Source organism: Poecilia latipinna, unplaced genomic scaffold (genome assembly GCF_001443285.1).
Source record: "Poecilia latipinna isolate Pla-1442-1.1 unplaced genomic scaffold, P_latipinna-1.0 Scaffold1712, whole genome shotgun sequence".
NCBI classification, from domain to species: domain Eukaryota; kingdom Metazoa; phylum Chordata; class Actinopteri; order Cyprinodontiformes; family Poeciliidae; genus Poecilia; species Poecilia latipinna.
Genome location: NW_015114328.1, coordinates 89,899 through 103,003, shown reverse-complemented (window position 1 = coordinate 103,003; position 13,105 = coordinate 89,899). Strand labels below are relative to the sequence as shown.

The following is a 13,105-nucleotide window of genomic DNA, read 5'->3' as shown; positions in this document are numbered from 1 at the left end:
TTCAGCTTTGGTGGGTTCACAAAAAAATGCTAAAGAGAAGATCATTATGCATATTTATAGAGAGAAGGAGTTGTTCCTGACTGCAGAATGCCATTGGACTGAAACATGCTTTCAACCTGCACAGCAGGAGCCGGGGACTTGTAGAACTGTTACCCTAACGAAGGCAGCGCAGCCGTTTCTCAGAGTCTGCTCAACGCTTTATGGTCAGATAATACTGGGGAGTCTGACAAGTGGCCTTATGTACGTTCTCTGCTAAAAGGGTTATTAGAACAGAACTGGGTTCAGAGAAATGGGCCACTCAAGCCACTGGGGATCCCAACAGCAATCACACACTTCAGTTTATTTCACAAATTAGGCCCTGAGAGGGGCATGCACGTCTGTAGCGCCTAGTTAAAGTGATGGAGGTGACTCCCAGGCATTGATTTTTCTCTTCGCCTCTGGCGTCCCGCAAGGCCACAACTGTGCTCCCTCTGGGCTGGTCCAGTTGGCCCTGCTCGCCTTTAAATCACATTAAACTGTGGCTACGCTTTAGCTATGTCTGCAAGACAAGCATCAATAATGCAGTTATCAAACTGTAATTGCCTTGTACACTTCAGCAGAGCTTTAACTGCTGGACTTTTTCAATGCACTCTTCCCCAACCAAGACATTAGGATTAAACTTGAACACGTGGAAAAAATAGAGGACAACAAATTCAAATCAGGCGATTTATCTTCATTTCATAAATGCACCAATGATACAGATTAATCCAATCAAACTGCTAATGAAAAACGCCTCATATGGAAAATAAAAATAGGTTAAAGGTTAGATTTCTCCTCTAAGACAGATACTTACAGGATGAGGAGCTGACAGATTTTTTTTTCGTCCCCCCCCCTCTGAAGACCACAGCAGCTGATGAGTAATGATGCCTATTTTTCTTTCAATTTACTCCATATAGTAAAAGCAGCAGACTGTGACACTTCATTACGGTAATTAGGCTAATTTAATTACAGTCTTTCACAGGTCAGGCAGGAAGCCACTGATTGATGGCACAGCTTGTGAATGCAAAATTCTTTAAAGAAAAACAGAGCCAGAATACCTCCGCTACAGCGCACTGAGCTCATCAACACTGTAGTCAAAGTCAGCAGCGTTAACCGGGAAAAAGCGTTACATAAACAGAGCCGAATAATCTGAGGTCTGAATCCAACTTCAAGTTTATATCGTTAGCGGAGTAGGAGTTGGCCTGTGGCTGTGGTGGCAGTCAAGCAAATGAAACTTTTATGGACGTTCATTTCAACAGTTGCAAACCTTTTGATAACAACAAGGCTGAGAGCAGCTTGAGTGGTGCATCCCACACAAGTTCACAGTTGAGCACTTTAAACACTGTCTGAACAACTTTAAGAGCTTTTGGCATTTCAAACCTTTTATCAGAATCTCCTCTCCTGATTCACCATGAAGCCCAGCATGCCAGGCACTGCTGCAAGGGTATAAATAAAGCCTTAAACAAGAGCCCCTTGGCACGGCAACAAGCCTGAATTAAAGGCCATCTGTATATTACGGCAAGACTGTCACTTTATTGCTGAAATCAATTTAGCAAGGCCCTGGAGCGGGAGGGATATGGCCCTGGTCAGAGTGAGGTTTATCTAAACGGAGCAGGCTGAGAGAAACACAGCATTTGTAATGAACTCCAGAGTGTCCAATAAAGCCTTTTATTTCCCCTTTTGTACAGCTGAAACACGGGCTGAAACACGGGTGTGTGGTGGCAACATTCAGCTTCACAGTTGCAGTGACACAAGCAACCAGCAGCTCCTCTGTAATTACACCTGCCTGCAGATACCTCAACAATGCAAGCAAATCACAAAGACAAATCATCATTAAAATGCTATTTTCTTCTGAAACATCAACCAAATCTCATTTATTCTGACCTTTAAAAGAAAATAAGAAGACCATCCTACAGAACTAAACAAACTATCAGATGTGTTCAAAAGTAACCAAGGTAATATAAGGCAATATAACCACACAATCTAAAAGGGCAAATATTTTACATCTAATATTTTAAAGTTAACTTAAAAAAAAACAACAACTTTTTTCGAAGATAATTTCCTAAAAATATACTTCAGAAGCCACTGTTCCACAGGCAAGAAAAAAAACAACACTTTGCTTTTCCTGAGTTCATAGTTTGTTGGAGCTTCAGTTTCAACAAGTCAGAGGAAACTTTCTGTAGTTCGCTAAACTACAGAAATTGTGGAGAGAACCATAGACATAATGAAGAGTAGACGCCGCATTGGCTGCTTCGGCGCAGGAAATACGGCGGCCATCTTGGAGCAGTCCTCCGTCCTACTTGGCTAAACCAAACAGTAAAAGGGGGCTCAGCACTGCTGATGGATCAGCTATTGATTTGAGGGCTCGGGGGATAACTCGTCACAAAAAAATGTAACATATTATTGTTTATATTTTGTGAATAGAATATTAATGTACTGTATTTATGTCAACCAGCAAAATGCCAGCTGAGGTGAGGCATTGTTTGTGTAGTTCAGGGGTTCAGCTCCAGCTATGAAGGCTAACAGTGATTTTGTAAATCCTAAAATGTTTGAATTATTCCCCAACGTTTATTTAGATTATCTGACACAAGAGTGCTACCTTAGAAATAAAACAATATTATGCATATTATTATAATATTTATATGTGAACACAATCATTCAGAGGAGGAGGGCTCAAAAACTCAAAAGCAAGTGGAACTCTACTAAATTTGATTATTTTATTTTAACTGGACATTCTGCAGAACTAGCAAATCACATTAACCATCAATATGAGGACAGACTCAGCTTTCCCGTTCGTCCTGTAGTCGGATGTTTGACCCGTTTTCCTTGAACTCTCTTCAGGTTGGATTTCATTACATTACAATGCTCAATTTACAATCATCCAGCAACATTTGGTGGTCTTCTTTAATAGATTACTTTTTCCTTTGTGCCATTTTATGATATGCTCTATCCATATTACTGTATTGAAAATTAATTTTACTGAATTGTATTCATTTTGGTGTGAATCTCCCTCTGTCTGGCTGAATTTAGACTGAATTCTTTAACATATATTTGAAAACAAACTGGCTCTTTCAAAGTGTCACTTTTATTGTGGGGTGGGAAGAAATAAAATGGAAATGACTGATTTTAATCAGTGTGTTAAAAACCATATTTTTCTTAATACTGTGGACTAAAAATAACATTCACATATAATGACTGTTTTTTTTAGATGTTTCTATTTAAATCTGAAGGAGGTCTTATATTTTGTGCTCTATGGCAGCTCAAAATTGAATAGCTCATGTGGAACAAAGTGACCTTTGCATCAGCATTTGGGTGACACTGGGCAAAAATGAAAATGTAATGTTTGGAACTACTTGGGAATCTGTGGTTTTTGTGACAAAGTTAAGGAAAAACTAATTTATCTTCTGTTTATTTCTTCCCTCAGATGTTGCACTTCTTCTTCTTAGATAACGCCAGTGGCAGCAGGGAGATCTGGTAAATCACTTCCTGCACTAGTCTGTGTAGAAGACAGTCAGCCATAAGCTGACCGCCCCACTATCTCGGCCAGATGAATCTCAAACGCACAGATCAGGTAATATTCTGCACTTAAAGCTGGCATTTAAGAAACATTCCTCCACCACAGGCAAAAACGGTGCATGGCTTGGCATTTAGAGGCGGATAATAAAACTTTCCTTAAATACAGCTCTCATCTCAGAGTGCTTTTTAGATGCCCTTAGTGGAGTCAATTATCTCCCCACACTTGCTATTACTGAGACACTCTGAGCACCTCGCGCCTTAAAAGGTCCGTGAATCATGCTTTCTGAAAAATGTCACATTCTTAACTGCCTCTCAAAATGCAGACCCTGCCATGTAAGTGGTGGCGAACACGTGTTGGCTTTTTTCATCCATTTTTACTTACCTGTGCCTTCTTAATATGCTAGATGAATTTAAAGCAAATAAAATTCTTCTTATTTAGAAAACAATTCACTCTACACGTAACAATGTGTTATTTTCCACTGCCAAAATAAGAGATGATCAAAAGTAATGCGTTGAAAAGTTATTGAACAGATTTTTTTTCTGATTCCTGACTGGGTAAATAAAGTTGAGATTTATTTTTATTTAACCAATGAAACGTCCTGTTGCTGTGAGGCAGAGTCCTGCAGCTTCTCCTGTTTGATGTGAATAAGTGGGAGGGCAGCATAGGAAGCTACAGCATTCACTACATGCTACATGCATGGAAGGAGAAGCAGCCGTCTCTGAGGGAACAGACTGAATGTTTTAGTGCTCATGTTTAACATGGCTTGTTGTTCTTTCAAGAGATGGTTACCTCTTGAAAGAATACAGGAAAGCCTAAAAAATACATTTATTTATAGCACAAACATAATCTCATTATTTACAAAACTCCAGCCTTTTACTTGAGGGCATATATTTAACCCCGTAAGAAATACTTATTGGGTTTTTACCCTAACCTCCTACAATTTCAAACAATTAAAGTAAACTTAAGCTTTTTATATTTAAATTTCAGTTTTACATTTTTGAGTTCAGAGTTTCTAGGAACTTCTGACATGTAAACCATGACATCATCTTTCCTTCAAATATTATAAACATGATGTGAGAAAGCTCACTGTTATAAGGACTGCAAGATTTATACCTGGGGCTACCAGATCTCCATATCAACCATCAGACAGCATCTACACAAGAACATGTAACCATTTTATTATGTTTCTGCTCCGAGTAAGGAGAGATCCCTGGTCACACCATAAGAAAAAAGCTCAGAAAACTTTCAACTTGTTCCGGTAATCTCTGCTCAAATGAGGCAACGAAGCACCACAATGCAGAAAGCTGTTCTGAACCCACTAGCCAACAGAAAAGCATCACTATCTCCAAAGCATTTTGGATCTGAATCAGGTTCAGTGGTTTGTGAACCTGGTGATCTTCTAACTGCCTACAGAATGAGGAACACTTGTATGTTTTGCTAAACAGCTTTTCTTAAAATCTATTTTTCTTTAACTGTACCGCTGAATATTAAAAGTCATATGGAAAATCCACTTGAAAAGAAATTTGAATTTAATGGATTGTTATCCAGGGACCACTTAACATTTACAGAGAGCTATAACCTTTCAATTTTGCTCATAATTGAATGTTTCATTTTTGTGACTCAGCATTTAAAACATACTTCTTGTAATTTACTTCAGCTGCTCCAGCATCAATCAGCCTTTAAACACACAAAGAGCAGGCGGAACGAGGAAGAATGCAGCCTTCTGATGACAAATAAAAGAAGAAATCTATTTTCATTTCGACAGAGAGGCTTCAACTAGTTATCATATAATGCGATTTAAAACAGAAACAACCAAAAAGGAGACAGAGAATTCTCATGGCAGGATTACCTCCAACCCTCATAGTTGCATGAAATCAAAGTTATTTCAGGGAGCCAATCAGATCTCTCTTCTCACATGTACAACTTTTTGCATTGAATGTGTTTGCTGTCATTTAAAACACCAAAAAGATACAAAGAGTGCCATCAAGAAGAACCAATGAAGCCCAAAGCATTAACCTCCACCACCATGCCTGCTGTTTGTATAGTAATGCATAATGCATGCTGTCCTCAGCACTATTGTCAAACTGGATGTCTTCTGTTTAAAGGACCTTATTTCAGAAGGTTCATACAAAGACAAACCAAGTATTTGTTTTATAGAGAAGAGGCTTTCTTCCTGCATAACAGGAGGAATCATCAGTAAAAGACACTGAACATGAGGGAACAGTTTTCATTTTTCAATATCTTTTGAATGATTCTGTCATAAACATACTAATGAGGTCAGTAGAGTCTGAGATGGAGTTTTTCAGTTTTATGAAACCTGGGAGTGAAAGTTGCTGAAACTGCTGAGAATACCGGCTTCTGTTATCACTTAGGAACAATCCTTTTCCCTGAACAACTAAGTAATGCATTTGGAAATAGTCTTCCAACCCTCCAAGACTGAGGAAACTGTTTCTGATTTTTTTTTTTTTTTATTTGAGGTTAAATTAAAATTATTTAACAAATCTTGTACTGTGTCTTGATCTGTAAATTGTAGAAGTGAAGCTGTATTTAATTTTGTTTCCAAACACAGAACATCTTGTTTTTCTTCTTTTTTTTTTTTACCATAAAGTACTGACATAATGTAGTTACACTTTCAGTAGCTTATACTTCAATGTTCTCTGGTAATGCCTGCTTCTTTTCAAGAAGGAAAACAAATCAAATACCTCATCCCCTATATGCATAAATATGCAAAACATAGTTAAACTTGGTTGAAATGGAGTCCGTTCTCTGCCAGACAGTCCCACTACATCTGCCTAATATACATCAAGAAGACAGAAAAATATTGTACACTCAAACAATCTATATGAAAGACTGAAGCATGGCTCACAATAGCAGCCATGACAACACGTGTCCATATACAATTTTATGCATGTAAAGGTATTACTAAGATTACCTTACTTGTGAACAGTTTAACCCAAATTCAAAAACCTTGGCTTAACTCTTGCAGATTACTTGACACACAAAACAAAAACTGAGATTAAAAACACATATTTGTTTGTGTTATTTCGACCTTTTAAAAGTTCCTTAATGCAATAGGCAACTAGCACACCCACAGCATTTCTGCACAGACCACTTCCACTCACCTTGGATGATGATGTGTCACATTCCTGGCAGATCCAGCCATATCCTGTCTGCTTGGGGGATTTCTTTAGCGGGGGATCCAGACACCCGAAGTGATAACAGAGCTGGCACTCATCACACCTGAGGCACAAGACAGGAAGGGCCCGTGTTATGTGTCACATAAATAATGCTGCTGCCCTCCTTCAATCAAACCAGCGGTTCTGGAGAGGTGATGGATGATAACAAGGCAGCAAGCTGTCACCCATGAGACTTTGCTAATGTATTTCTACCCCTCTTTAATCACTGTACTCCCTTGACTTTACACAGCCATGCACTGTTCAGTGGTTTTTCTAAGTGCCCTGATAAATACAGGTCTTGTTAGTGTCAGAGAAATGCTTGTTACATCTCCCAGGGCTGGACTGTTTCTTCAAGCTCATGAGAAGCGACACAACTCCAACAACACAACATGAAAAACCTGCTATACATAAAAAAACAAAAACAAATATGGCACAAAAACTTTAACCCATCTATATCTATAAATGCTAAAAGGGAAGTTAAGAATGATAGACCTTTGCGGTGGTAACTTTTTATTATGTAAAGCACTTTGAACTGTCTTGCTGCTGAAATGTGCTATACAAATAAACTTGATTGATTGATTGATTGAGAACTTCCTTTATTTGCTCTGATCCATCATTAGTCAGTCATTATAATAATTCAGATGCGTTATGCTTTTACTAACCTATTTTCGGAGAAAAAGGCATGAAGAGAAAAAATAATGAATCCAAAATTTATGGTTTTGGAAGGACTTCTTCCTTTCAGTTGTCCTTTTCTCTTAGTCAGCACTGCAAGTGCAGTTTCTTTGACAAAAAATCTGCTTGTAAAATACAGCTGGTATGAATGGTTTTCTGATGACGGGAGGATCTACTTTCAGATGGCTTAAAAAGGATCGCCAGACCTGTTAAAACTGATTTTCTGTGAACTGATGATTGTAGAGTTTTGGGGAATAAACTCCAACTCTTTTCTCATTCAGTATTTGGATGAAAAACTGTAAATTTGTACAGAAAAATAAATTAGTAGGTAAATCATATTTACTAAAACACAAAAATGTTGTTTTGTTTTAATTTAAAGGGAAAATACTGTTACATTTTAGAACACTGAGACCTATACATATGAAATAAGACATAAAACATTAGCAAATAAAATAACTTTTAAAGCCCTTTTTGACAACAAAAAGGTCTTTGCTGTAATAAGAAGTTATTACCATATACTGATGATGATGTGTCATCTGGATCCATTATACATGATGGATTATTCATGTATAAAGGATACAGACTTTGTTTCTTGATAAAAGAAGATTCCTTTTTAACAGGAATATGTCAAACAGATGTACAGATGCTCATTAAAGATGAAGAAATGGACGTAGTGAAAATTTCTGACAAAAACATCATCATCCAGGGAACAGGTAGGAAAGCACTCTCCTTTCTGATATTTATGTTTAAGTAAATGAATGAAAGAGCTTATCTGCAGCTGCAGTCCGGTTCTGTCAGTATTTTATCTTTTCTTCCATCTATCATATGTGAGGCCTTATCTTGAGGCGACTTTTTAGGGCCAATCAACATGCTGTTGTGAGTATCCTGACTGCAGACATAGAGACTGACTGGTGTGACAGTAAAGAGATTTGAACAACTGCAATGTTTCTGAATAAAGTTTTAAGTTCTGGGTCACAGAACTGACAGCAGCAGAAGGTCTGGTTCTCTGCTGGTGATCTGTTACTGGGAATGCTGGTGTAAACGCTCACTTATTGAGCACTTTGATCTTCGGAAGTTTGTGATATAATAATAATAATAATAATAATAATAATAATAATAAACTTAATTTGTACCGCACTTTTCATTACCAAAAATCTCAAAGTGCTACACAGTGCAACTATACCAAACACAAATAACCACATTCCATATACTGCAGGTTTCACATCTTCTGCACCAAGGCCTGGGTCTTTCATGCTTTTTATGTTGTTGTTTTTTTGTTTGGTTTTTTTATATCTCTTTATTTCTGTCATGAGAATGAATACACAGAAACTACTGTGAGCCTAAAACAATCAGAAAAAGATTAAATATAATTTATGCCTATTAAAGATAAAATGGTCAGTTATGATTTCAGACATTTACCTTCACTCTAACTCCACATGGTGCTGAAAAACTGCCCAGACTCTATTATCCCCCTTTTCCCTGTGTTTTGTCCAGTGTTTTTCTTTTTGCCCTTAAATCCCTTACACTGCCCTTCTGTCTACTGTAATGAAGATGAATGGACTTTGTGGTTGACCTCCCTGGCTGTTCCTGTTATCAGATTTTCATTGAAGATTGTGAACCTCCTACATTGATTAGAACATAATTGGCTCTAATTGTAAAGTGAGTGTTCACTAGTCTGATGGAGGTTATTGAGAGATGGTCAGCATCATAAATGAGAAGAAGAAAATGTCTGCTCTCTTTGGGATTCAGCTGAATCTTGTTAAAGACTCCAAGCCTTTTAAAAGTGGTCATTGTGTGCTAAATAAACTGACATTGTTCAGTAATTTACAGTTGGTAATTATTTCACTGGCCCACCAAACAGTGCATTTAATGGACTTTTTTTTTTTCAAACTTTTTTTCAGCCAAAAAATAAAGCCGTAGTTTGCTTCAAGCTGACTCTTTGTCTACATGAACTATGAAGGCTTCGTCTAAACAGAACCTTTCAGAAGCTTTTACATCATAGTGCTGTGATAAAAATCTGTTGTGATCACAGGCCGTGTAGGCTTTCAGAACATGCAGCTGGGATTGTGGAACACAGCAGCTTTGACATGAGAATTTACAGAAAACATGTGCTGGGTGTTTCCCCTGTACCTAATACCAGCTGGCTCATTTCTGTCACAAGTCCTCTGCTGGCAGTCCAAATGCATCCAACACTGTTGAAACTGTTGTGCTCTAACTGCATCAGATTCTACTGATCTTCATATTTCACACATTCAATCAAAAAATACTTTATTTAATTCAAATAGAAATTAAATGTTGCCGCAACTCATGCTGTCTAAGAATCTTCAGTCGTGCAATTTTAGATATTTTTTTTTATTTTTACAAGAAACATATTTTGTTTGCTTAAAAACACATTTTAGTTCTTCCTTAAAGAGTTTACAAAACAAGGTTAAAATGTGCAGACTGGCTCTGACTAAAGGGTTGTCACAGTACAACCCCACTACTTGTAGCTGAGGACAGACTGAGGACAGCCTGAGGATAGGACAGGCTGAGGACAGAGTGAGGACAGGCTGAGGACAGGACAGGCTGAGGACAGCCTGAGGACAGACTGAGGACAGACAGACCAATGGACATCTACTTGGTTCCTGTCTTATTAGCATTGAACCAAACAGTAGTGATAGAAACATGGGGAATATTCTCTTGAGAACCATTTTTTGGACATGCAGTACAATTTTAGTCCAAATGAATTTACAAATATATCTGTCAAATTCTTCAAAATGTTATGTGGGGATAAATGTGGGGATTGTTTGAAATAGATAAAAGCCTTATGGCAAAAAAGTTGATGTATTGTAAAATTAAAGCAGTGCTGTGTGGGAAGCACGACAAAGACACCTGACATGTTCTGTTTATTATTTAAGGCCAGACGAGTGTCTGGTAATCTGTGCACTGTGGAGCGTTGCCCTCTGGCAGCAGACTAGTGATACCTGTGAAATAGATGGGATAACACAGTGTGGTATTTACAGACTAAGCATGGCCAATTTAGTAAAACCGGAGTAAAATTTTAATTGGCATGGATAATTGGCATCTTATGAGTTGTAAGGGCATAACCTAACAGCTGCTGCACATTAGTACACATACACCACGGCAGGTGCATTTCTCTCTCGCTCTTTGTCTCACACACACACACACACACACACACACACACACACACACACACACACACACACACACACACACACACTGTTAGATGATGTGTGTGATGGGCTGAGCAGGCATATCTAGCCGAGAACCGATGGGAATTTAAAGTGCCCTCTAGCCACCTAGTGAATAGAAGACAAATCACCAAAAGTGCGTGTGCTCTGCTAATGAGCACACTCCTATTGTTGTTCACAAACTGCCAATTGATTTTACATGAATCTCCAACTAAGGCAAAAAGGAAAGACCAAAGTCTTCTGTTTCACAGCTGGAGACCATTGAATAACTCCCAAATTCACAGGAGTGCTCTTTCTATTTAGCCAGACTGTAGTGACTGGACACATGCTTTCCGAATTACTTTAGCAAAGAATCTGACAGATATGAGAAGATCTAAAGTATGTTCTGATGGTATCATTAACTAAACATAAACTTTGTTTTGAAAAGGAATTTTAGTTTTAACCTTTGTATGGAGTTATTGTTAATCAGAGAACCGATGGGCAATTACTGGATTGATTGTTTAATATTATTGATCATATCAATGAGTTAAAATTGATTATGTTTGCAAACCCCCAAAAACGGTGGTCCACTGAAACAGGTTGGTTTTCTTCCTCTTAACAAATAAAATCATCTGAAAACTTTTTTTTCAATATTTACTCAGGTGATCTTTATCCAGTGTTAAAAATTGGTTCATGATCTGAAATATAAAAGCTTGACAGAAAAGTCAAAACAGAGCAAACATTTCACCCAACTAGTGGTCTGAAAAGGTCAATTACTATAAATTCACCTCCATGGATTTACTTTATTTATTTATTTTATTTTATTAGATTGTGACAATCTCAGTTCTCACTCACCGTTAGCGCAGACAAACATTTGGGCTGAATATTTAAAGTGATGAATAAAATCTGCTCTTTGCAGCAGAGACATAAAACAAGGAATTTAAACTGATGAGTCTTGGAGGATGTTCCATTTGGTAGAAGTTAGAGAACAGCTTGTTAAATCTTAAAGCACACTGTTACCTTAGAATTAGGTTTGTAGGCTTTGTTTGAAGTGCAAATTACACAGTGATTTTACAAGTTTTTTCTTTGTGTGTGTGTTTTTGACATGGGTTTTACTTAATATTTTACTAGCATGTATTCTGTATTTTGTCAATGAATGACAGTAAAACACAGTTTGTTTATAAGTCGAGAATGCAAAAAACCCTCAAGAGTTTCCGATCAGTTCAGTCCTCCATTGGCAGATCTCCGTTGTGTTTCCAGAGTTGATCTGAGTCAGCGGCCACCTCCAGCCTTTATCTGCTCCCAACAATGCCCTTACGTGCTCTGGCACAGCAAGGTCCTTGATGTTATCAAAGCAATTTGGCCGTGCTTTAATCATTGGAAACATTGAGCAGCTCCCCCTCCTACCCTGTACTTTGGAGGCAGACAAAATCCAATCACTCATAAGAGGTTATTGATTGATGTAATCGTATTGGAGGTGAGGGCGTGGAGGGGACGTGACAGATTGCTTTTGTCTGCTACATGTGTCACTCTCAGTTGGCAATTCTTGTCCTCTTTCATCTGCTGTTTAATCTATGACTGAAGTTTTCACATCTTCCTTGCCCCTGTGGTTGCACCAGTGGACCGGTCCTTCCTGAGCGGCGCTGATGGCCAACAGATTTGCGTTGAGCCGTTTGATCTGATCCAGCTCTTCCAGCTGTCACATTCCTGTTCATGTGTCATAATGAGAAAAGGCCGTCGCCTGAGGCGCCGCAAAGAGCCTCCATTTATACTGATCTCCTGCAGGAGTTTCACTGATGTGTCATTTGAGTTAAAGGAGATCACAGCGACCATGATATTGATGACACAAAAAGAACACCAAGCAGCTGGATGAATTGAATATTATGTCTACAAGAGCACTTCTCTTACCCTGAAATAAAAAGCACAATTCAAGCTGTGACATCGCTGAGCCAGGATACAAGAGTGCCTCAATAATTTGAAGGATTTCTGAATTCATACAAACAGGACAGACATTTACTGTTGATAGTCCTCTTTAAAGGGGCAAGTATTATATGTTTTCTAGGCACGTAGTGCCAATCAAGTAACTATGTGACCTTCAATTGTTATAAAACTGCTGTAGATGTCAAATATGACTTTGTAATTTGACGCCTTGAAACTGAGCCTCTGTCTCTTTAAAAACTCTTGCTCTTTCTGAAATTCTGCCTTCAGGAAGTCTTTTTTTTTTTTTTTTTTTTAACCAGCGTTTCACTGAGATGTAGCTCAGCAGAGCTACATCTCTGTTCCACCAGGTGTTTGCTAATTCTTTCTAGCTAGTCTGAAGGAGCTGAGTGGACAATTTGAATGTAAAAGTCTCTTATGCCCCAGTGCATGTCTCAGTGCAATCAGCGGCCATTTTCAGCAACCTTTTCAAATGGCAGATTCTAAGTATAGATAAAACTAGATAATTACATACACTACAGCAGGGGTGGCCAAGTCCAGTCCTCGAGAGCCACCATCCTGCAAGTTTCAGATGCATCCCTGCTTCAACACACCTGAATCAAATGACTGGCTCG

The 13,105-nt window shown here is 38.3% G+C and overlaps 1 protein-coding gene across 1 annotated transcript in view; it reads right to left on the bottom strand.

Annotated features, from left to right (window-relative positions):
• Positions 1-13,105, bottom strand: part of phf14 (PHD finger protein 14) — a 104,873-nt gene that overhangs the window by 16,747 nt on the left and 75,021 nt on the right. Inside the window, exon 16 of the mRNA XM_015060417.1 lies at positions 6,658-6,775. Coding sequence (XP_014915903.1) covers positions 6,658-6,775 — 118 coding nt within the window. The remainder of the gene's footprint in view (positions 1-6,657; positions 6,776-13,105) is intronic.